This window comes from Chaetodon auriga, chromosome 12 (genome assembly GCF_051107435.1).
Source record: "Chaetodon auriga isolate fChaAug3 chromosome 12, fChaAug3.hap1, whole genome shotgun sequence".
Lineage (NCBI taxonomy): Eukaryota > Metazoa > Chordata > Actinopteri > Chaetodontiformes > Chaetodontidae > Chaetodon > Chaetodon auriga.
In genome coordinates this window covers 23,113,074-23,138,220 of record NC_135085.1, presented here as the reverse complement: position 1 = coordinate 23,138,220, position 25,147 = coordinate 23,113,074, and the positions used below count along the sequence as shown (strand labels likewise).

General features: G+C 42.7%; 1 protein-coding gene across 4 annotated transcripts in view; it reads left to right on the top strand.

Moving 5' to 3' along the window:
• Positions 1-12,952: 12,952 nt before the first annotated feature.
• The window catches only part of LOC143328967 (neuropilin-1a-like), a 71,787-nt gene continuing 59,592 nt past the window's right edge, over positions 12,953-25,147 (top strand). For all 4 annotated transcript variants that reach the window (XM_076744534.1, XM_076744533.1, XM_076744532.1 and 1 more), the window contains exons 1-2: positions 12,953-13,708; positions 14,629-14,803. In XM_076744534.1, the coding sequence (XP_076600649.1) occupies positions 13,618-13,708; positions 14,629-14,803 (266 nt within the window). In that variant the 5' untranslated portion in view covers positions 12,953-13,617. The remainder of the gene's footprint in view (positions 13,709-14,628; positions 14,804-25,147) is intronic.

Here is a 25,147-nt window from a genome sequence, read left to right as displayed (position 1 = left end):
TCTGGGTAATGTAAATACAGTGATAGCGGGGTTGGCCATGTGAAGAAGGAGAATGTTTGCTGAGGTTATTGGTAATGGGAGTGTTACAGTGTGGTATTTTTTAAAATGGTGGTCAATGGGTTTTCCGTGTATAGATTGGGAGGATTATTGCAGGGTAGCCTTTTGAAATATAACCGTATACACAAAGAGGAAATGCAGGTCACGTCTGCCACTTGTGTTGTATGATTTCAGCCAAGTTGTGCTGCAGTCCAGGGAGTGCATACGTTTCTGTCATGGGTGGTATCAGTGGGAATTAAACCTGCAGTCCTGGCCGTGCTGGTGCCGTGCTCATATAAGTCATAAAGTAAATGATAGAAGAAATTATATCTTAGTTTTGCTTCCATTTGGTGTATTTCCTCAAATGTTTTAGAAGTTGTATAAGGCAGAAATACAGTTTCATGGAGAGGCTTTCACCTGAATCACGGCACATTAATCTTTCTCCTCATCCTGTTCGTCTTTTCACTCCTGCTCTGCCACAAATGAGAGCAAACAACAGCAGATTATCTTAATACGACGGCTGGAAACGCGAGCGGCTTACACGTAATCTTTTATCTCTGTTTTGTGTTGTCGCATCGGTTTAATGGGGGGGGCGACAAATGAGCGTTCAAAAGCCTGTTCTCAGACAGGAGGCGTCACACAGAGGAGGCCTGTGTGCTCTTTACGGACAGAGAGCAAAAATGTCTCACAGTTAGATTTTTGGTTTTTACACATGAAATCCATGATTTTATTGATCAGCAGTCCTTCTGTGATCACAGGAAGAATTCACTGCCCGAAATGCTTGCAAAGCATTTTCAGACTCTTATTCTCTCAACTTTTTTTGGCAATCTTGTCATCATCAGGGTCATTTCTGTGCTCGTTTTTGAGTTTTCATATACAGACCATTGACTCGTCATGTGACTCCTGAATCACCGTAAATGTATAAGATAAATGTAAGTGAACAAGATGAGCACAAAACAAACGTCACAGCAAACTTTTTAAAATGTTTTACAGAAAGAAATATTTTATCTTCACCAATTAATGTTGAAAAAAGTTGAATTTTGATTAAAAATTCATTCTGTCAGCCTCGTTTTTCAAACTAAACCAGCACATTCAAACCTCTGCTGTAAACCACATGGATAAGTTCAGCTCAGCAGGTCCCTCCTTTAACTTAAGTTTTTTAGTGTAATCCAGTGACCTAAAAACTCCTCCATTTCCTCCTGTCATCCTCTGGATCGTACAGTGTGAAATCCCCAAAGTGTCCCTCTTAAGAGTGAGCATGTCTTCACCTTTCCCTCTCCTTCATGAAGAAACTTCATCAGTTTCATTAGATTTAATGGATGAGACTGAGACTCATTTTCATAAAGTCTGCAGCAACTGGATGAATTTTACATTCTATAATCAGATTTTTGTCAAATGATCTCACCATGTCTCATCATTTGCTTGAATTTTTATTCCGTTTGGTTATTTTTATTTTGTTTTTTCACAGTAAATATTGCTTGGCTGATAAATCTTGATTACACATTCAGTTCAATTAAACTTGTGTACAATAACCGGCCTTGTCGTTCCAAGATGATGCAGCTTGCTAAAGATAATTGAAACACAGTCAGTAAAAAAACTTTGGGATAATCAGGGAGGATGATTATGCTGCTGTATACACAGAAAACATGCAGTACAAACAAAGAAAGAGCAAACAAACACAGTGTTATTCATGCAGTGGGTGTAATGTTTGAAGTTTTTGAACAGAAAACAGTTATTTTATCAGGAAAGCACACGCACTTCCTTCTGTGTGTGTGTGTGTGTGTGTGTGCGCGCTGTGTGTAGTTTTCTCGCACGTAAATGTCAAACATTAAAGGAAAGTGAATAACCTCATAACCTCTGCGTAACAGGAGTAAACGTTCTGCTGGAATGTCTAATAAAACAACAGCCGGTGGCCGCGACTCGCTCCCGCTCACTTATTAACTGCTCGGGTCGTTAGAAGTCAACCGAGGCGACCTCTGACCTCTGATAGCTGCGGCGCTGTAATTGCCGGTGTCTCAGGCCGGTTGGAGCATGTTTGAAGAGGACAGTGATAATGTCTTATCTGTCGAACACACACAAACAGAGCTCTCTCTCTCTCTCACACTCACTCTCCGAACGTAATACACAAGCTGAAACACACACACAGTTTCATTGTTTCTGCTTTCCTGTCAGTGCTGCCGACTAACGTCAGGAGAAGCTGCTACAGGCCGCTCAGTTTGTTGCTTAAACTTCCTAAAAGTGACGTTGTGATGACGTAAAAGTGCGTCCTTATGACACACAGTGACATCACTCAAGCTGACACGTTTTTATGTGCCATAAACACAACACACCTTTTAAGATAAGATAAGATAAAACATTATCGATCCCACGCCGGGAAATTAAACTGTTACAGCCAGCAAAGCATAAACAGAGCAGCAAAGAAACATCAAAAGGACAATAAAAAAGGATACACAATGAAAAATAAAAAACAACAATACATATGTACATTAAGTGCAAGATTGTAAGAATCCTGTTTCCAAATGCAGTTTGTACTACTGCACAGTAGAAAACATATACGAAACAGTAAAAACTGAGTCATAGTGTACAAGATGTGATGGATATGAGCACGTTAGCATAAACACAGTGCTTTGTTAAATAATGCTGGAGTTAATTAGTCTTTATTTATGTGTGTTATGTATGTTATTGTGTGTATTTAGAGATAGAAAAGTCTGTGCTGAATTATGTCTCTGTGTTTTTAAACACACTGAACAATTACACTCGTTTTTGTGTCATTTAGAAGGAACATGTGTGCATTTCAGAGTGTGAGTCACTTTTCAACAGATGCTAAAAAGTTCCAGATGCATTTTAAAAGTCGCAACATTTGCTGCTCAGCGCTTTTTTGGAGAAAAAAAAAAAGTTACCAGGGAAGTCTGGAAAGTTGTTAAATCTTCTGCAGCAGCAAAATCGCTAAGTTGGCATCAGTGATTCCCCTTGGCAAACAAACAAACTCCCACAGCTCTCACCAACTCTCTTATCTCAGTTCGTCTCTTATGACACACACACACACACACACACACACACACACACACACACACACACACACACACACACACACCCCTCCCCGAATGAGTAACCGCCCCCTGTCTGCAGCTCCAGGCCACTCATCACACTCCCTGTGACCTTTGGGTCACGATGCGTTCACTGTCCCTTTGCTTTCTATCCCCTTTTGATTCATTTCATTGATTCACTGATTCGTTTTCGTTCATTCACTCCTTTTTCATTCATTCACTCCTTTTTCTGCTCGATGATTTGAATCCCTGCTCGGCTGTTAGATTTAAGAAACCAGGTTTATATTTAGTGCTAAAAATTTCTTAAATATCCTCCTGGAATCACTTTAAAACTATTTCAAAAGCGGCTTTAGCTTGAATTTTTTCCACGGCGTGACAATAAATATAACTGAATAAAAACTCTGTGACGGGAAAGTGAATCTTACTGCCAACGGTGGACAATGGCACGAATGTGGAGCTGCTGGCGCGTCTCCACAGCAGCTCAGACGAGAGAATCTGACGCTGAGAATCACCAGAAAAAGGACAACTTAGCGGGCTTCCCCAAAATAATACAAGTCATTTTGGTGCATCCTCTCCTCTTGTGTGTTGATATTTGGCTCTTTAATGTGTTTGCTTGTCAGGGTTTAACTAAAACTGAACTAAACTTAAAGCCCTGAAGTTAAGGTTTAACAGTCAAAAACTCTTTAATCTGCTTCATCAGGACTGTGTGGGTGTGCTTTATCACATTTGAGTGACAGTTCTGGCAGAATTAGCTCGACGATTGGCTCTCTGATTGGTGCGCAGTAGTCTCTTTAGATGTACAGCAGCACAAACTAGACGCGAGAAACGAGACGCGGGACAGTGTGTCTTTCTTGTCGAGCAGCTCTTCGTATCACTTGACAAAGTATCAGCCTTTCTAGAAGTGTCAGATTTTGGCACTTGAGCCTTCCCTCGCAGACGCTCGGTGCCAAGCAAGGGCTTAGGCTAAATCGATGATGGCTGTGCCAAGAGAGAGAATGAAAGGCGAAGTTTGAAACAGCTGTCCCAAAAAATAATGGATGCAAACATCATTCTGTCCAGAAATGTGAGGGGAACACAAGTGATGTTATTTCCACTTGAAAACCTGATCTGGGTACTGAAAGGGGATCAAAATCTCATCCAAGCACGACTTCAGGGACAATCGTACATCCCAGTGTTCAGAGCGGTTTGGATCCAGAACAAGATGTTTATCATTCGGAGGAAAAGCTGAAATCATTTTTAACCTTTTTCAAACTATCAGCAATATTTTCATGCATTAAAATCATCACTGTGTGGACGGAGGTACCGTATAATTCCTGGAGTGTATATCTTAAAATGAAAGCAGTACCTCCTTTGAATATGTGCCTTTAGTTGTGGGGTAAAGAACTTTGCGGTGAACCTGGTTCTCTGAAACTGTCACTTCATGTGTTTGTCTTGATCTGATAAATAGTGACTCACTGTAGTGTTGCTGTTGTCGGATGGAAACCTTGTCCATGCAGCTCTGTGGGCCTACTGAGTAATGGAGCTCAAATCCTACTGACAGGCAGAAAAGGTATGACTTTCAGCTGTCTGGGACTCCGATGTGACTCAGCATCTAATGTCACGGCTCTTTAGATAAGGAACAAGCTGGTGGAAATCAGTTTTCAGAAAACAGCCTTGAAAATCTCTGATTTGTTCTGTGATGGAAAACGTTAATGACAAGTCCTGAACTTGTCTGAGTTTTGTGACTCTGAGAAGAGTTTTTGTGTCGGACAGACGACGTTTTCAGTCGAGCCAACGGGTCAAAGACGTGTGGAAGTCATGCTAATACTAACAGCTGTGCTACCCTGTAAACCAGCTCTTGTTTTTATCCTCATGATGTGTTGTTCTTAATAACATTTTGATGAGTAAGAGGCCTTCTGTAACTTTGTAACTTAGTTTTTTTGTTCTGAGTCATAAATAATAATAATCTATATTTATCATTTTGGTTTCAGAAAGAAACCTTTAACTTTGGGACAACTCCTCCATAATATAGAAAACACTAGTAATAAATAACTCAAGCTTGGATTCGTAGATCTTTTTTTATTATGAATACTGAAATATGATGGTCTCGGTAATATTTAGGCAGAAGCAAACAGATATGGGAGAAATGTTTCCTCGGCCAGAAAAATGCTTCTCTGTGGAATCCCACAGGGTTTGATTCTCGGTCCCCTACTTTTTTATTTATAAGTAAATGATCCTCCCAACCATAATTAGTTTATTTCCAGATGATGCGTTTTTAGTCCTATGATGTACAATATGTACAGTATATGAAGCATTTCTGTTCTACTGTGTAAAACAGCCATTTAGTCAACTATTGTCACTGTAGAGCTTGTTTTAAATATATATGTGTCTATGGATGAGTGATCAGTGACGTGAAGGAGCCATCTGTCCAGTAAATCTTTTATTTTTGGGGGACTTTGCTTGTAAGCGCGTAGCAGAGAGCAGCCCCGCTGTGTATTTATCAACTTGTGGTTTTGCAGGAATACTCATGATCTAGCTTATTGTTATTTCCTCCAGTCTGAAAAGCTATTGGCCGAGCTCATGGTGCAGTAGCTGAGATGAGCTAGCACTCTTTTATTTACCACTACAGCTGGACGATGGTTACATCGTCCTTTTTCAAATCGCCTCCTTGGTAATGACAGTAATTATCACAATCCGAGTCCTCAAACAAGGCGTTTTTGGCCAGCGTCGTCCATTTCACTCCCCAATCCAGAGCCTCATCATTAGGTCCTTTGGGAGGTGTATCTGGCAAGGCCACGGCAGAGCCAGGCTCTATGAGTGTGTGTGTGTGTGTGTGTGTGTGTGTGTGTGTGTGTGTGTGTGTGTGTGTGTGTGTGTGTGAGTGAGAGAGAGAGAGAGAGAGAGAGAGAGAGAGAGAGAGAGAGAGAGAGAGAGAGAGAGAGAGAACACAACAGCTTGGTCCGGGTCCCAGAGTGTGAACCAGAGAAGGCAGTCTGGAACAGTGCCAGGCGGTGAGATCTTATCGGCAGAGCCGTGACCTCGTGTTGTGTTGAAATATCTTTTCAGAGTGTGTGTATTTTGTCTGTGTGTGTCCGTGCATGTGTTTGTGTCCGTGTGTGTGGAATGAGGGGAGTTTGACAAACGTGGTTTACAGCTATGAGAGTGTTTCAGTTATGGTGGATTATTTTATCGGGGGCGGGGGCTGAGTGCGGTAGAGCTGAGGGGTGTGTGCAACATGCATATATGCACATTAATGCGTGTTTTTGTGATGACGCCATCTTCTATGTGATCTGGTAGGCATTCACATACACATACAGTATATACACCTACATGTGTCACTGCATGTATGCACCTCTTTGTGTACATAGTGGTGTTACAGGCATGTGCTTTCTAAGATGAAAGGAAAAAGATAGAAGTTTTATGCCAAAGATGCATAGTAAATTGAATTGTAAAAAGAAAATATATCTACATGCAGAAGAAAAGGAGCAAAAAATTACGAACGATGGTGCACGTGACTTTCGGTTTCACACAGGACATGAACAGCAGTCTCCTCTGTGAAAGTCATGCTCTGGATTTTCCTGCTTTTTATCACCTGACGTCGTCCATTGCTGCCGTCATAAAACCGAACAGGTCGTAATTAACAAACCTGCACAGTCGAACTAACTGTGCATCACATTCAAACACAGGAAAACATCCTTACCTCGCTCAGTAAATGGGACATGGTTCAGTCTGACAGAGAAGATGAATGAAGACTGATGGCCGCTAATGCTGCTTTGTAGCCGTGTGTATTTCAGTACACGTTTGAATGCATAATAATGGGATGTATATTAAAAGTAACTCTGTGTGTACTAGAAGCCCAGTGTTAGCCGGCCGGTATCTGCTGTTGGTCTCTGGCACAGTGCAGCAGGCTAATGGATCACTGTCAGTGTCTCCTGTAATTACTGAGGTATGGCTGTGTCATTATAGAAGTACCGCCCCTCCTCCATCATTCCAAAGCCGTTATATGCATGTGTGCGTGTGCGTATGTGATGGTGCTTCTTCTCCAGCGTGTGCATACACATTAAACAAAGTGTTAATGTGTATTTGCACAGTTCGTGCCTGGCGCTACGATGTAAAAGCAGTTACTATATCATTATTGATGCATTCACCCTTTGTGGAGCAGCACATTAGGCCGTGATTGCATGTTGGGTATTGAGAGCCGAAGTCCTGCCTGTGTCCTCGCTAGCAGCTGGTCCGCTGGCTTCTACGACGGTTTTCTCAGAAGGCTTGTTTTATCAGTCCTTCTGTAGAGTTGAAGCATTCATGGAGTTTTCTGTCCATGTTTATGAGATGTTGTTTCTGCTAATGTGCTGTAAGTGTTGGGAAATCCACTTTGAAACTACAGCGAGTGAAGCTACAAGCTACTCTTTGCTGGAAGTCGCTACAGCAGCTCTACATGTTTGTTAAAAGTGGCAATAAAGTAGCTTAACACGCCGAAGCTCTCATCAAACCAGCTGCCATCTTACCTGCCAGGTGTGTTCTCCAGGTCGCTTGAATCGGAGGATGTGAAGGTGCAGAGTCTGCAGGAGGCAGCAAAGTTAGCGATTTAGCATCTGGTGGCGTTAGCACACTAATGTGTCTGCACAACTTAAACTAATATAAAAATACATATGTGTGTTAGGACAGTCTCCTGAACTTAACTCCACAGGTTTATTTTAGGACCGTTTCTCATTTCTGCTCTAAAATGCCTCTGTCATGATGGCAGTTTGATCTGAACACTTTAACACCCATAAGGAACCTTGTGCACTCGCTTTGTTGCTTCATCTGACAGGACAACGTTGCACCACAGTTGTGGAATTCATCCACAGCTGACCCAGAAAGCAAAGTGAACTGATTTAAACAGCTGAATGATTTAATAGGCCTCTAAAAAAATGTAATCTTTAGTTTTTACTCACCGTTAGCGGCAAACGCTAATTAAATTTTAGCATTAATAAGATAATTGATTTGATATTTCTTACTGAAATCCTCATTTTCATCATAGCTGACTTCTCTCTTTGCACACAGGCTTTTGCTTTGGAGTGTTTTTCAGAGAATATTTTCCAACACAGGTCCTCACCTTTTGTACTGATGATTCAGCTGAGCTTTGGAAGCACTCCAGCTGACGGCCACCAAATATCGCCTGTGAGTGAACGGGACTTGTACTTCTTGAACCCTTGACATGCAGAGTAACTCCTTCCACTTCATGCTTAACATATGTCAAAGACCAGAAATAAAGGAAAACAGATGCAGCCGCTGCTTCGAGAATACAGCTGACAGGGTTGGAAATCGTGATATATTAAGAACACACAGAAATATCCTTTGTTTAACAGTCGCTGCTATTGCCACACAGACATATGGCTGCACTTTTAAATGCCCACTCAACACATACCACACGCTCTGCGTCGCAGGGCCCGTCCTCTCGCACTCACTCACGCACTAACACAAACACGCTCCCTATAATTAATGAACACGAACCAGCATTAAAGTGATTTATTGGGCTGTTATTGGCCTTTTATTAAATCCTGATTAATGGCTCTGAGTGCTTGGAGGCACTTTGCATAAAAATGGAAAAATATCAAGATGCTGAATATTTGCAGCAAACATCAGCCGTCAGCTCGGAGAGGAGAGAGCTGCTGTCATCAGACTTCAGAAGCTCGGACCTGTTGTCACAACACAAACACACACCGAGCTCTCGCTTTTAGCATTTGCGTCACTAACATGTACTTTGCCACTGATGCTATTTCAGTCCTGCTTGGCAGTGTTACGAGCGCCTCGTGCTGCCAGAGAGTGTTTTATTGTCTCCGCTCCGACACAGACGAGCACAGTAAACATTTCTGAAAACCAAATCTGGGACCTCGATGAGAATCATGTTTGAGCGCCGGCTGGAAACATTAGTTGTGATCTTTGGACGGCGAAACAAAGTGTTTCTGAGAAGTGAGTGGTGTGACTGCCAGACCCACTCAGCTGCTCGTTTGCTGATCTCTTACTCTGTTTTTATGTCAGTCAATCACTCCGTCTCCTCGCTTTCACTCGCCCCCTCCATCATCCTCTCTGTTTACAGCCATCCTCTCGCACACGTCGTATTTGTCTTTCTTTCAAGCGTGACAGACTTTTTCCCCCTTTTCTCCGTTTGATTATGTTCAGACAGATGAATGTAGTTCAGCTGTAGTAACTGCAGGAATCACATTAGGAGCATTTCCAGAGTTACAGAATCATACAGCCTTTGATTTGGCAAAGGACAACCTGTAGTCGGTGCTATCAAAGAGGCAAACAGTCAAAACAGACAAAATATTACACTAGATTATACTTTCTGAAGAATGTACTAAGTACACTTTGTGCTATTTTGTCACCATCAGGTATACGTAAGTGCACACAAGTAGTCCTTTAGTACCACTTCGGTAATACTTGAGTATGCATGAAGTGTTAGCGGTAAACTTTTTAGCATGAACACTGACGTCAGCGTTCAAGAAACACTCGCAGTACAATTGTATTATATCACCAGTATGTTGGAAATATACTTAAATATACTTCAAATAAAGTGAAATTAAAATATACTTGAATAAAGCATGCTAAGAACAAAGTATACTTTTCATAGGTACACTTTATTACCATTAAAAGTATTTGTAATTTAGTACACTTTTTGAAAATACACTTAAGTACCATTACATTTGCAATAAAGCACACTTTTTGTAAGTACTTTGAAATACCACTTTGAGTACTGCAGGATTAGTATATTCATTCTAATACGTTTAAGCAGAACTTAATGACATCATCATCTAAATGACTTTTTACGAGTATATGTCAAACATACTTTAAGCACAGAAGGTAAAAGTGTACTCTCATTGATTTTCCTGTACTTAAATTATATTTGTAATACACTGAAGTATACTGCTTTTTGACCTGGGACCCCATGTATTGTAGGAGTTTCAGAAGGTTCATGTCTGTCTGAAATTCCGGTGGTATTAGCTTTTATAGACCAGCTGCCGTCCTGTCAGTTAGCAAACGCTCCTCTGACTGCTGTTTTCTTCTCTGGTTCTGAATTTCCTCCTCACACTGCTTTGGAAACACTCTGTTAGCTCGTTGAAATGTTGCTGCAGTGTCGCTGTATTCCTGAGAAGGTCAGCTGTGTCGCATCACAACGTGACCTTGTTTGATTTAGATTTGATGAATTGCTGACTGGACTTTTGTGCCGCTTAGACAGACTTTAAGCTGGTTTATTCTCTGATAGAAGTTCTCTTCAGACGTTCTCAAAGCACAAAAAGCTTCTTTTTCAGAGCACAGGTCTGTCATGTGGGTGCCATGTCAGCCTGGGGTACATCAAGGTCAGGGCCAAGGCTGCCACAAGATTTGTCCCTTTCTCTTTTTGAGGCCATCACGTATAATGTTTCACAACACAAACACACTTTCCAGCACATTTGTGTGTGTTTTTCCAGTATGTGTCTCTGTACAGAACAGCTCAAACAAATGTTGATGTAGATCTGAGGTGGCTTCGCTGGAGGTTTTTCCTCTTGTGTGGAGTTTTGCGTGTGAAGAACATCAGTGTCACCTCCACTGCACCGCTAACACTCATCTTAAACACACTCTCACTTCCCCGAAACTCCCAAATGAATTCACCCTGATGATCATTATAATTAGACTACTTAGGCTTGTTTTGCAATTAGTTTTGTAAGTATAAATGTCATGGAGACTCACCGTCGTGGTTCATTTATGCTCAGTGCACACAGTGTGCTTCCCTCTATTCTCCCTGTACGAAGTAAACTGTTTATCCCCAAACATCAGCCTGTCAGGACTTCATAAAACAGCTTTCAGCTTCTGGATGATGCATCTTTCACATAAACCAGCAGTGTTTTTATTGTTTTGTTTTAAGAAGCGATAGAATTTTCTCACCCATCGAGGAACAGAGATAGATGGTTTTCATCGGGCGGCGACGCCACGTATATTTCTGCCAAGATATCTTAGTATCCGCAACCTGTGTTTAGCCTAATTTAAAATACAATTCACCACTATTGTTATTTTCTTGTTTAAATCTTCTCCTGAGACGGCGGCGTTAATCTGAACAACTGCTGAAGTGATTAAACTGCAGGCAGCGGATCCTCAGCGAGGATGCAAACGCTGACATTCAGGGAGACTAAACGGCTCCTTTTTGCTGAGAGCAGAACACAACAACACTTTTCTTAAAGCTGTAATGAATTACGCTGCATTAGTACAGCGCGGTGAGCCATTAGCAGCTCTTATAAGTGTCACATAATCACATTTTTATCTTTATTTAGCCAGGAGAGGTGTGCTGAACAAGCAAGGTCTAATTAATCACACACAGTTACACCTGGGACACGCAGCCCTCCGCCGTTTACCAAAAAGAGGCTGCAGACAGGAAATACTGAGGTCCTTAAAGTTTTTTGACAAGCCACCAAAATTCAGTATACCTTCAGTATTTTAGTCTTTCAATTGTATTTTTTGTGAATTTGATCTTTCTGCACGATCGGCATGCTGTTTCAAAGCTTTCCACACACTAACAGGACCCAGAGCTGCTCGGTGACGTGCGGTGAGGTTCATGACTGGTGAGGCACTCACTCCTCTGGAGTCACATGGAAAAATACTTGAACCCAAAATAGAAGCTTAGATTTCAATTTTGACCTTGATTGAAACATTTAGTTGTTTTAATTATGCTTTAATCAGTTCCACACTGTTCAACAATACGATAGAAAAGAGTAAAAAAATATTTAATATAAGGTCAAATTTGATTTTTTTTTAATTTACATTTTATTTATTTATTGGCTGATCTCTCTTTTTTTAATTAAGATTTAACACTCACTATCGCCCTCTGTTGCGCAGATGGAGCTCAGCACTGCCACCTGTCAGTGCCGCACGGTACTTTCTGCCTCGCCCGGAGCGTTTGCGCCAACTGCCTGGTCAGTCAGTGTGTGCGGCACAGCTCATCGCTGCATCACCTCGCCTTTCTCCCACGTATTTAAATGCGTAAATTTAGCGATTTTGACCATAGAAATGTTGAAATCGTACAGAAAACGAATTCATAGAACAGTCGTGAGTTTAAGTCCGAATATCCTCCTCTTAATGAATTTATAAACCACAGCAAATTTTTTGGAAAATATATTTTAACTAACTTTTAACATGCACGAAACATTAAAGTCTAATTGTTTATTACTTTCTTATAATGAGTATTTAATGTATTAAGTAAATGAAATTATTATTTTTGTGAAGTGTACCATACAGTAAAACACAGTCTGTGGACAAAACAACATGATGTTTCCTCCTTTGCAGTCAGCCGCTGCCTCTCTCTGTTCAGCCTTTGTTAAAATGATTTCATCCTATGATGTCAGTCTAAATATAATCCAGTGATCTCAGACTTTATCAATATGGCAGAAGTAAGGCTTATAGATCCTTTATTGACCTTAAAATGAACAAAGAAAAAATCCATCCTGGGTCCTTTAAAGCAATAAATGATGTGTTTCCAGAACACTTCATGTCCATTTTGGAATAAATCACGTCAGTATCTTTAAGATCCAGTCAGGAAGAGTTCAGTAATATAACCTTCAAAGTTAAACATCGTTTAAGTTTTACAGCTCAATATAGTCACTGACTAGGAAAAAAGGAACAAATAAAACGCAGTTACATGCTTCACATGTCTCCAAGCCTGAATATTTTGGCCAATTTCTTCATTTTCATCACTGAAACAACCAAAACCAACACATTCAGTCAGTGGGCCAAGCTGCCAGATGTAGGTCACCGGAGCCGGCTCAGATACATGTGTCTTGGATCGTCGGTTTAACAAAGATCAGATGTGGACTGCCCGGCGGACACTGCCCACCGCTTGCGCCGCGCTCACATGCCAGCCAGCCGGAGTTTGCGTGCGCAGTTCTCTTGCTCGCATGCGTCGGGAGCGCACAGAGGGCGCACCGGTGTCAGTTTGCTCCAGCCCCTTGTAGCGGTCGGTCGCTGCTGGTTGCGCGCAGAGGCGTCTGGCGGCAGGAATTTGGGGAGTGGAAATTCCGCTGTTACTTTCACGGCTCGCCTCGTATTTCTGACATTTCTGCTGTGACGGTCAGTTCGTCGCTGCGGGGTGAGAGAGGCGGAGAAAGAGCGGAGCTGAAATAAGGAGTAAAATCAGAGGAGCGGCGCTCCGATGTTCCTCGCTGTTGGTTTTCTCTGAATGCCGCTTAACTACAGATTTCTCTTTGACGTTTCTACGCTTGGAAGTACGTCCGTCGCTCCTGTTTGGTGTCAGAAGTGAGAGGTTTGAGAGAGAATCGAGGGCGCGCGGCTGCCACTTTTGGCGAACGGAATTTTCCTTTTGATTCTTCGTCTTATTTCCTGCGTTTGGATTATTTTTTGATTCCAGGGGATGGCAAGTTGGTCCCTGACAGACGCGGGGATCTGGTGCTGAAGCTCGCAGGATGCTGGGGTCCCTACAACAACCACATTTCTTACTTTGAGACAATTCTCCGTTATTTTTCTCTTTTGGACGTAAGCCCCTCTGGACGTTTTCCCCTCCTCCGTTTGTCTTTATTTTCTTTTCAGAATGTCTGTGTTGTACAATCTAAGGATGCCTTGTGGATTGCTATTGTTCCTTTTCACCCAAGTCATCCTGGTTGCCTCGTTGACTCAGACTGGTAGGTGTTGACTCGTCGTTGAATGCATGTGTCTTGACAACAGGCAGAACATTGATCCATTTTGCATCATTTTGCACCATTGTTGCCTCTCACCTGTTATTGCCTCGGCTTTCCCTGTGAGAGCACGTCCGCAGGGGCTCAAGTTAGACCACGTACAGACTGTTTTTACTGTAATTACTCTAATAGAGGAAAACAATGAAGGATATTACTCAAAATACACCAAAAATGTACCGAGACCGGATTATTGTAAACATGTTTAGCGATAAAAAGATGCACAAAGTGCCTCACAATCACAGCAAACTGACGATGTATCATCACAGACACACTAGAAGTCCCCATGTTAAGATTTACTCATTAGAATAAAAATATTACACATTTTTCATGAAGGTCTTTTGGCGCGTCAGCCACGCAAAGACGCATTTTGGAGCTTTTGCGCGTGTTGCCACTGAAGCTTGATACAAGCGGCTGAATAAATCATTCATTGAGAAAATTAAACGGAACCATCCCGCCTGTTTGCAGGAGAAGCAGCAGCAAGCCTGCCTCACCTTAATGGGCGTAATCACACCTTATGGCAGGGACGCGGAGGAGCCGCTCCGTACCACACCTCCTCTGATTTATCGCCTTTTTAAAGCTGCTAGAATTTCCTGAGGTGTGAATTTATTGTTACAGTGTGTGGATGCGTTGCTTGGCGCATAAATCTCCGCTTTTGTCGCAACATAATTTTTACTCTTCTGGTGGATATTTGGATTTATGATGATCCGCAGCTGGAGGTCTTAGTATCCTCACCCCCACCCCTGCTCATGTACTTTAATCGTCACGCTAAAATGTGCTGTCGGTCAGCATCTAAGTGCAGTTCAGTGCCTACAAAGTGCATTTCCCTCCACTAACTGACCAACTTTCTGCCTTCTCTTGCGGCGCAGATAAATGCGGGGGGAACATAGAGATTCACACCGCGGGCTACCTGACCTCCCCGGGCTACCCCGGCGCGTACCCGCCCTCCCAGCAGTGCGTGTGGGTGATCACGGCCCCAGAGCCCGGTCAGAAGATCCTCATCAACTTCAATCCGCATTTTGATCTGGAGGACCGAGACTGCAAGTAAGAGTTCACTCCTCACTCTCTCTCCCTTCTCCTCCCACCCTCCTTTGCTCTCTCTCCTCAATCCTGCCTGGATACAATGTGAAACTCTGCCACCTATTGGTCAAGGAGTTCTACATCTGCTCTCAGGGATCTGGAGGATATGGCACCGAGGCTGCTGGCAGTAGCTTCAGAGGAAATGGGGTTTGATGGGTTTTGTAATTCATACTTGATAAGCAGGGAGGGTGTCTTGTGTCTCTGCTCAGGCTTTTTGGCAGGATTTTAGAGGAGAGTAAACCCGGAGAAACGCAGAGTGCGCCGGCTTTTTGAGAGAGATGGTGTTTGCTTTTCATTTGGAGGCAGAGTTTACCTGTTTGTATTTGGAGGAGTTTTTCTGAACCTCAAGGATCTAATCTAATCCTACAAATTGTTGGAAGTGCTGCTGTCAGGTTTTTCTAAGCTGACGGTTTTGTCTGAAGCTGTTTACTTTGTCTGCAGTTTGATTTTCTTACTTTGGGCTTGTTCATCCGCCTTTATATTTCCAATTGTAGCTGTAACCATGTTCATCGATTAGTCAATCAGCAGAAAATTAATGCTGCAATATTGTTTATATTGTAAATATCATTGGTTCCAGCTTCTCAAATGGGAAGATTTGCTGCTTTCCTTTGTTTTTTTTTGCCACGTACAAGTGATTTGATGGTATCTACTTTTGTCTGTTTCCTTTATAGACAAACGATTAGCAGATTCATTGAGAAAATAATTGTCAGATTAATAAATAATGAAAGTAAATGTTAACACAGCCCAGTTTCCTTTCACCATCAGCCAGCTCATGTGGCTCTGCACAGGCCAGGCAGGTGATACTTCTGGATAAAAACACTTAAAAATGTTCTTACATAACATGCTTTTTCCACACAGACACTCAAACATGCATCACAAGTCATTCCTGCACATAATGGTGCTTTCCTGAGCGTTAGCCTACAAAAACCTGTAAACAAGCACTCATGCAGACAGACACACAACCTCTACACCCCCCTCTCTTTGACCCAGAGACACACACTCGATTGTGTGCATCCACACAACAGCCCATGTGTTGCTCTCCTCCATAAATAAGCCTGTTTTTGTGTCGGCTTCTCTGTCTTTTTTAAAAGCTCCATAAACGGCTCCTGTGTAAATCATGGCTGGCTGTCCGGTGCTGTCTCACAGATGGGGTCCTCCAATACTATCGGATCATGTTTCACCACCAAGGGACTAATAAACCATTAGCGTTGTGGACAGAGAGTGGATATCGTGTTTTTCAGTGGATCACACACCTTCTTCTGTGCTGTTAGGAAAGCTTTTACCTGGAAACGCTCATTCTGTAACGACCTTATTTGTGTGATGGCCCTGGGAGCAGTTTAAGTATGTAATAATGCCGTTTAAGTACTTAATGAAATGTAGTAAATCTTGGTGATAAAATTTTAGACAGTGGTTGGCGCTGTAGCACACCACCAGCAGAGTATTATTGTCTGTTTAAATTACTTTTCCATAGGTTAATGTGCTGGAATAAGGCGTTGTAAAGTCAAATATTATGATTTCATTTGAGGTGAACATGGGCTGAACATGTAGGTAAAACGTTCTTATCCATCTTGTGTCTGAGAAAAAACCAGAGGAAGGTTTCCAGAGACGAAGAAAGATCAGGTTATTTCATATTCAAACGGTGACAAAGTGTCATCAGATTTCCAGGCTGGTTTTTGTGGATCTGAAGAGGCTCTTCTCGCTGTTCGTCACTGTCCAGGCTCCTTTTCTGTGGTGGGACTGTTGACTTTGGCTGCACGCACACTTCTTGGTAAGCCTGCACATATTTCCACATTTACTGCCACAGGATTCAAACCTGTGACGGCTCACCAGCCTGGCCACCCTGCAGCCACCTTAACATGTCATTTGACTGTTTTGTCAGGGGCCTCCGATTTGCTCGGCTGCTTTCATTATTTGTTGTGTGAGTTTATGTTGGATGATGATGGGGTGTAGCTCGTAGCTCTCTGACTTGGCAGGAGCGGTGTTGTTTTTGGGATGGAGTCAAATGTTCGAAATATGCCCATTGAGCTGGGCTTTAAGCCTTTGGCAAGACCGCAGTCCCACTTAAAAATTTCCTGAGATGATATTTAAGAGTTTGATTTCACTGTTTGATGCCACCAAACACGACGTCAGCTCTGAAATGTGATCCCGTCCAGTCAGCAACGCGATTGGAAACAGCAACAGACTGTAATGTTTTACCATGAATGTGAGGTCTTAAAGGTGGTGCGTTAACCGCTGCTGATAGACTTTCAGTGTGGACACACGAGGGACAGCGAGCATCTACACATCAGCCAGTGTCCAGAGACATCAGAGGTCAAAAGTCAGATGTGGATCGACAGAAGATTAGTGTAACAATGTTGCAATCAGTTCATCCTTTAAGTCCCTTTAAAGCCAAATCATCAAACACTCTCTGATTCCAGCTTCTCAAATATGAGGATTTTCTCTGCTGCGCTGTAAACAAACATGTTTGGGTTTTGAACTGTTGGATGGACAAAACAAGACAATTGAAGACGTCACTATGACTTTTTTAAAATTATTTTCTGATGTTTCGTTTTACGTAGACCAGTCAATGAATCAAAACAAGGAAATTAGTCAGCATGTCAATCGATAACGAACAGAGCTCACAAGCTAAATCTTTCCATCTGATCATCAGGAGTGAAAACAGATGGCACATACAGCAGAATGATAGTTTGGATTGGTTTCATTTTTGACGTCTGCTCTATTTCTCCTTATTTTACTCAATAAGTACCAACTAGTCGATGATCAAAACTTTTGCTGAATGTTTATCTGTTGATAAACTAATCGGCTGATTGTTTCGGCTGCAGATGAACCACAGCTCTGTAGCACAGAGTGTATTTACCTCTACTCTCACCCAGTAACCCTCATAGTAACTGAGCTGGTTGAGATTCACTGAATTTCCCAGATGGATTTTTAATGTTCTGTCGGGAAATCGAATCAGTGGCATTTAGTTTACCGGACAGTTTCAACAACACTCGACTGACTATCTCATTTTTAATTCAACTATACTCGTAATTTATTATTGGAATGACCCCCCTCCCTCCCCCCTCATCTGATAGCCTGTCGCTGCTTGCCCATCTCTCCCAGTCCCATAATTAGATTTACTGGACCAAAATGGAACAAACATGTTCCAGCGCTGAGAAACACGTCTGCAGTCAACGAGCCAAACAAAGAAGCCTTAACAGTGGCGTCTCCGAGCAGACGCAGTCCACATCTGTGTCACACAACACACTGAATCTTCCCGATGCGCCCTCGTGACCCACGGTTTGTAATTACGATGCCTAATTACAGTGTTTTTAAAAATACTGAGATGTTTTCTGCCAGTGTGATTCATGAAGGAGGAAACTGAAACTTCGGGGGAGTTTTCTGCTAAAATTAGATGATGCGCCAGTTTGGAAACAATGACGCCTTCGTCACAAAAAATAATTCTATTTAACCAACAGAGTGCCGCTCGATGTCAGAAAAATAACACAAATGTAACCACAAATGTACAGCATGACAAACACGTACTGTAGCATCTTTACAGAGGAACTTAAATGTTAAATGGATTAGTCTGAGGTTCGTAAGGCTTTCATGAGCTTCTGTAAAACAGCCAGTCTGGGTGATAATTCCAACGACAACCTTTTACTTCGACAAACTCTCAAGTGGCTCAGTCTGCGCTCAGCGAACAGACGTTGGTGTAGACGAGAACCAGTAACACTTTTGTTCAGACACGCTAAGATCCATCGGCTCTGCCTCCCCGGCCAATCTGGAGCGGCACCAGAACAAGTCTTGTCTCACGTCCACGTCTGAAATAGCGCGGCCGACAAAGTGAATCCCTGCGGAGCGCGGTGAAATAGAGCAGAGGCACGGGTAAGGAACATGCGTCGGTGGCGGGATAATTTGGGACATCTTTTTAGGAGTTGGCTGAACTGTTTCCTCCTACACGAGGCTGCACTGGCACAGGCTGCACCTCACACATACACAGCACGCACACACATAACACATAGTCGCACAGAGGCAACCAAACTTTCTGTCACTTACAGTATGCTTCATGTGCACTCTGTGGAGCAAACAGCTACTGTGTGCATGCTCTGCAGATCCTCTAACACACAGTTCTGTAACACTGACACACACACAGCTACTTTAAAGGCTTTTGATGTCACATCTTGGATTTATGGGTTTGTAATGGTCACAAGAGGTCACTGAACATGGAAGTCATCATATTTTATGGCCTTCACAGTCATCAGATATCAGCCCAACTGAACACAGGTGGGAGCTTTTGGAGCGATGTGCTTTCCACCACAAGCATTTAAAAGCTTTTAAACATTTAAAAGAGTGGGATCATCCCTCCATCAAAGTTCCTCAGACTTGTAGAATCAATGTTAAGGAGCACTTACAAAGACAATGGATGGTTTTTCCTTTACTTTGTCTCTGATCTGTGTGGAGTTTTATGGCTGAAAAATCCTTGTATCTGAAATATCCAGACAAAGCTGTAATAGTATTTAATGTTTGACAGTCATTTAAGGAGAAATCCATCATTGATTAGGTGGAACAAATGCAACCTTACACCACAACCTACAATAAATCCTGCACTCATTAAGGTTACAATGTTTGCTCTTAGCTGAAACTGTTTTTGAAAGGTGTTGATTCAACTTTACGATCACTTTGGAGACTCTAGTAAGTGGTTGGGCACAGCAAAGAGCAACACTTCGTCACAGAATAGCTGCAACATCTTGACCATCCCGTGATGGTAAGTAACAGCCTGTGATATGAGAAGACAGAACAAGAGAGAGAAAGAAATAGATGGACAAGCTATAAATTCCTCCACATGTGATGGAAAGACCAGTTGGTCCTTATGTCTAAAGGTCAAGTGATTAGTCAAAAGAACGAGGTTCCTCAGGCGGACGCACAGTCACAGGACCGACGTCCTGCAGCCTGGAGTTCCACATGAACACAAACACACATTTTTTGCATCTGTCTGCGTAGATGTGTAGGAACTGGGGGGGTTGTGTTGTTTGTAACGTCAGCTGTGGATTTTGTTTTTCAGTCACTTCACATTTTCAGAGTCGAAGAACCAATCAAATGTTCAGGAAGCGTTAGGACTCTGCAGTTTGTCAGTGAAGGTATGAATGATGGATGGATGAAAGATGAATCGATTGTTGGTTATGTTGTTGTTGTTGTTGGTTGATTGTTGGTTGATTGTTGATAATGGAGGGATGGACAGATCGATTGATCGCTAATTGGATGGTAGGCAGCACTGATGGATAGATGGTGAATGGATGAGTGCGTATGGGCTGCTGGACAATGGATGAAGGACAGAGGGAGGAGGAATGGACGAGTGAATCTGATGATGATTGATGGAAGAATGGCAGGATTAATGAAAGAATCAGCAGATGGATGAAGAGATGGCTATAAATTGATCAGTGGATCAGCAGATGTGTGAATGTTTGGCTGGATAAATGGATAGAAGAATGAAGAGAGAGGCCGATGTATTGAAAGAAGGATGAATGGATGGATGAAATGATTGAACGATGAAATGATAGATGGATGGATGAAGGATTAGTGGGTGAATGGACATGTCGATTGGTGGATTGAATTGCTGGACACTGAATGAATGAATTTCTGCTTGACAAATGGAAAGATGATGGATGGATGAACCTCATGATGGACGGATGCATGGTGGAAGGCTGGATGAATGATGAACGCATTGTCGGATGTCTGAACGAATGGATGACTCAAAGAGATAGATCAATGGGTGAGTGGATGGAGGAGATGTGTTGTTCAGTAATAGAATGTGGGACAGATGTATGAATCATCAGATGGCTCAAAGGATTCTGGGATGGAGGGATGAATTGCTGAATGGATGATAAACAGTTGGATAAACTTTAGTTCCCAGCTCGTTGTTGATGACCTCTTCTTGCGAAAGCACCAAACAGCCCCATGAGTTGTTTAGTCTCGTGTTTGAGCAGCAGAACAGATATTCTATTGAATCTCAGCCTTTTTTATGTGGCTGTAGACTGAGGGCTGTTCCACCAGCGGCCCTGTGTTCAGCGTTTGGTCTGACTTTGCCAGTTTTAAAGAAAATAAAAGCCTCCCCTCCAGATGGTTGTATTTTTCAGTTCCACGGCGGCCACACAAAACAGGAAGGCTAAATGTGCCGCTGTCACAGAATGGTTAGCCCGTCGCTCGCTTCCAAGGAAATTTGAGGCATGAGCCTCCAAAAATTATTTGGTTGTTTGTTCGGTGTTTTGCAGCAATGAGTTCCTTCCATTTGTTTCTTTGAAGTACAGAAGAGCCGTGAGACTTCGGTCAATGAAAGATGGGTATTTGTTTTGTTTTCCTGTTTGTAGTCTGAAGCAGTAATTGTCCTGTCTTATGTAATACGCTTCAGATTGTGTTTTCTGTGTCGCACTGGCACATGTGTAATTTCTTTTCATTTGTTTAAGCAGAAAATATTCATGAAACCTTAACAGTTTTAGCTTTTAATTGGGACTAAAACGTCTGATTTCTGCTTTCAGTTTCGTTTGTTTCCACAGTGATTTAACAATTAACAGGATTACCAGTTCAGGCAAAAGAGATTTGAATACTCACAGGGTTTTAATAGAGCAGCAGATGTACAGATCAATATGCCATCTTTGTTTCCCAAAACTACTACATTTCCCGTGATGCATCAATCTGGGATTACTAAAGGGAGTACTAAAACCAAGGACGTCAGTTTAATCATGAAATCGCTCCTGGTTGTTTAGCGTGATGCTCGCAGGACGTTAGATATTAAAGTGGAAGGAGAGGAGGAACACGAGGAGGAACGATGATGAGGAGTAAGCAAAGGGGAGAGAGGTGGAAGATAAGAAGAAGAGTACAGACAGACTCAGAGAGACAGAGGGCTTCGGGCTGGTTGGCATGGTCAGTCTGATCCTGACCTCAGTGACAGACCTCTCCCTGTCTCTCCTCTTCCTCCTCCTCCTCCTCCTCCTCCACCCTCGGGCGCTTGTTTTCATCCCGTCACGTCCTTCAGCATCACTTTCTCTCTCCTCACAGTCTGAACTCCGTGTGCACTCGTCATGTTTTCAGCCCATTTTTTTTCCTGTTCACCATATTCTCTCTGTCTCCTTCGACTTTTTATTGTCTGTTTGTTCTTTTTTCTACGTCTCCTTTTTATTTGCTGTTCTTGCTGTCTGTAACTACTTAACTTCCCTGGCGTGGAGGTTCGATAAAGCTGCCATTTTTCTAATGTAAAGCTCAGAAAAGCCAGAGAGTGAGAGGACACGCGTCCGTCAAAATGAGCCTTGAATTGATCCTTTTAGTTCATTTGACATCACTGATATCAGTATCAGTAATTAACGATTAACTGCACATTCACGGGTTGAAATGTTTCTGCTTGGCCCCAGAACTCAATGTTAGAAAGTTTATCTATCAATAAACACAACTCCTCCTTTCCACCATTTATAGATCAGAGTAAGACTATTGGCTGACTTTCACCAGCCGACTCTCGTCTCTCAGGAGCAAATATTTGTCTGACGGACGGAAGGGTGAACTTTGAATCCTGCTATTGTTTCTCTTATGCAACTGTACATTGTTTGGATTCGCTTTTCTAAACAATTATAGCCACAAACTCTGCTTCCCATATGAATCAGCACACGTATAAATAACACACGCAGGAATACACTGTGTATAGATATGCACAGCTAAGAAAAAGCACTCTGAAGCGCACAAACAAACACACACACACACACACACACACACACACACACACACACACACACACACAATAAAACTAACAAATTGCTGTAAATGTAATCAGAGCTATTGTGGATTCCCTGCTCATCAGTGAGTCGCACATAAACACACACACACCCTCACGCTTTCACACACAAATGAAAACACGTCAGATTAGATCCTTAACGAGCAGATTAACGAGGAGCGAGTTTGGCAGGGGGAGAGGGGGGGAAACCCAGTCAGCGACGTCACACACACACACACACACACACACACACAGCTGCAACCCCAGGATTTACAGGATGCGCTCGCTGATACACTCCAGATGTTCCCAAAGCAAAATACATGCTGTTATGCATGATAGAGGGGCATCTATCAGAGTAAACAGTTGGATTTTACAGTGACGATAAAGCTTGTTTTGAACTATTTCTGCACACAGCTCCGATTGGCTGTTAACTTGTATTAAAGCTCGCCACGTTTAAATCCGCTGTGAACACTGGACGCACAGTGAGCATGAAAACGACAGAGATGTCAACAAGCGGGAGGCTTGCTGGATTTTTGGGTTGGCTGCTTGAGTAAGTTTGGAGGATTTATCCAAAGCGGCGCAGGCGTTAGGGAGGATGTTCCACGTGAGGATGGATGGTTGGACTCTGAAATCTTCAAGTCTTTGGGAGATTTGAGGCTCAGGCTTCATCCACACTGTGAGTCTTTTCTTCCTTTTAGAGACGTGGATCACAACACGGTGCGCCGTCCCCGAAAAATGCACAATTTTTTGGCAAACACGGAAGACGTTTCTTTTTATTTTACTGTTACTTTGGTCCTGGTGCCGTTTGAAAGCAGGGAAAATGAGTCATGCCTGTGTGTGTGGCATGTCATGATGCAAGAGGAGTTCATAACATTCAACAGATGTGTGTTTTCAAAGTGAAGCTTCAGATACGTTTTTCATTCGACGACAAAGGACGCTAATGTGACACCAGTGATGTCCCTCAGCGTCCAGTTTGGGAAGCTTTGGTCTGGACTCCGCGGGAATCTGCTTTCCACTGTTTTTCTGGACTGCAGTCCAACTGCAGCAGCTTTCACACCTCAGCTAAGCTCTGAGGGAAAACAGCCTCAGGTCCAGAAAAACCTGTCCAGTTGGCTCAAAAAAATGCAAAAATGGCCTAACATGAACTTTAAAGTGCTTAAAATATCCAGAGATTGAGCAGATTTTAGGAATTCAACATCAGTGCCTCGATCACAGTTTTAATGTTGACAGATAGATGCACATTTGCATTACAGACAAGCCTTCTTTCTTCATGAAATCTGTAAAATAAAGTGCCGTATGTGTTTCTGAAAGGCCCGGAAGTCACAAGACACCATCCACCAATCATAAATGACTTAACGTCTTTCATCTGACTCACAAATCTGCCTCCTTGTGAACTCATAAGACCACTGAAAGCTCAATGTCACGCCTGGGACAGGTCAGCGTCGCATACAGGGGTGAAGCCGTGTCTTGACCTCCGAGGAGGATGAGCGGCCTGGAGGGCTTTGTCTTCTTAAACATGCGCGACGGGAAACCCGCCCCCCATCGAAGCCTAATGGCCGCTCACGGTCAGCGTGGACAATAAAGTCTTTTTGGTTCACAGCTTGTGGAGGAATGTGCTGTATCTGTGTGTAGAAACGCCCCAGGGTGACCTCCCATTGAGACATGTAGGTAGAAGATACACACACGCATCTTGTGGGCAGACGATAAACAGATTAGTGTGTGGTAAGTGTGTGGGAAGCACACACACACACACACACACACAGTTGTGTTTCCATAGCTTCTGGGGACATTACATTGACTTACATTCATTTCCTGGAGACCTACTCTGACCATAACACACCCAAAAGCTTGATGATTTACACTATGGGGACTTGTGTTTCGTCCCCATAAGGACAGTGAGTCCCCACAGTGTGACTGTATAAACAGATTTATGTCCTCAGCGGTCTGTAATGCATGTCCACACACACATATGCATACACACCAAAAATAAAATGCATAGATGGATGTAACATGAATGATGACCCAGATCTTTCAGGTCAGCTCTGCACTCTAAACACAACCTGCAGCTCTCTGAAGTTACACTGTGGTTTGCTGGTTTTTGTGGCTGCGATCGTGTTTGGGTCTCCGACGCTGCGTTCTGTTAACTGTTGGATGCTTGGAGGAGTGCAGCGAGCACAGGAGTGACTCAGTGTTCACTGTGTCATGAGCTCTGAGCTATTTTAAATAAGACTGCTGACTGAAGGAAACACAACAGGTTTTCAGGAAATGGGTGTGTTAGTCCAGTGTTGAGAGCAGAATGATCTGTGTGTGTCACCACAGCGTGATTGGTTCTGGGATTACTTGCCAACATTAGAGCATAGTGAACACTAATACCAGTCACTTTTGACAAGTATCCTTTAACAAGCAGTGAGAGTGGTGGTGCTGTTTGGATCAGTAGCACAATTATGTAATAATAATGTATAATAATAGCACAATTTTGCAATTCCCAATTCTCCACCCTACGTTAGAGTCCTGTATTGTTTAAAAGTAATGGTCTTCATTATGAGAAATGGTCCCTTTATAGTCTAAGT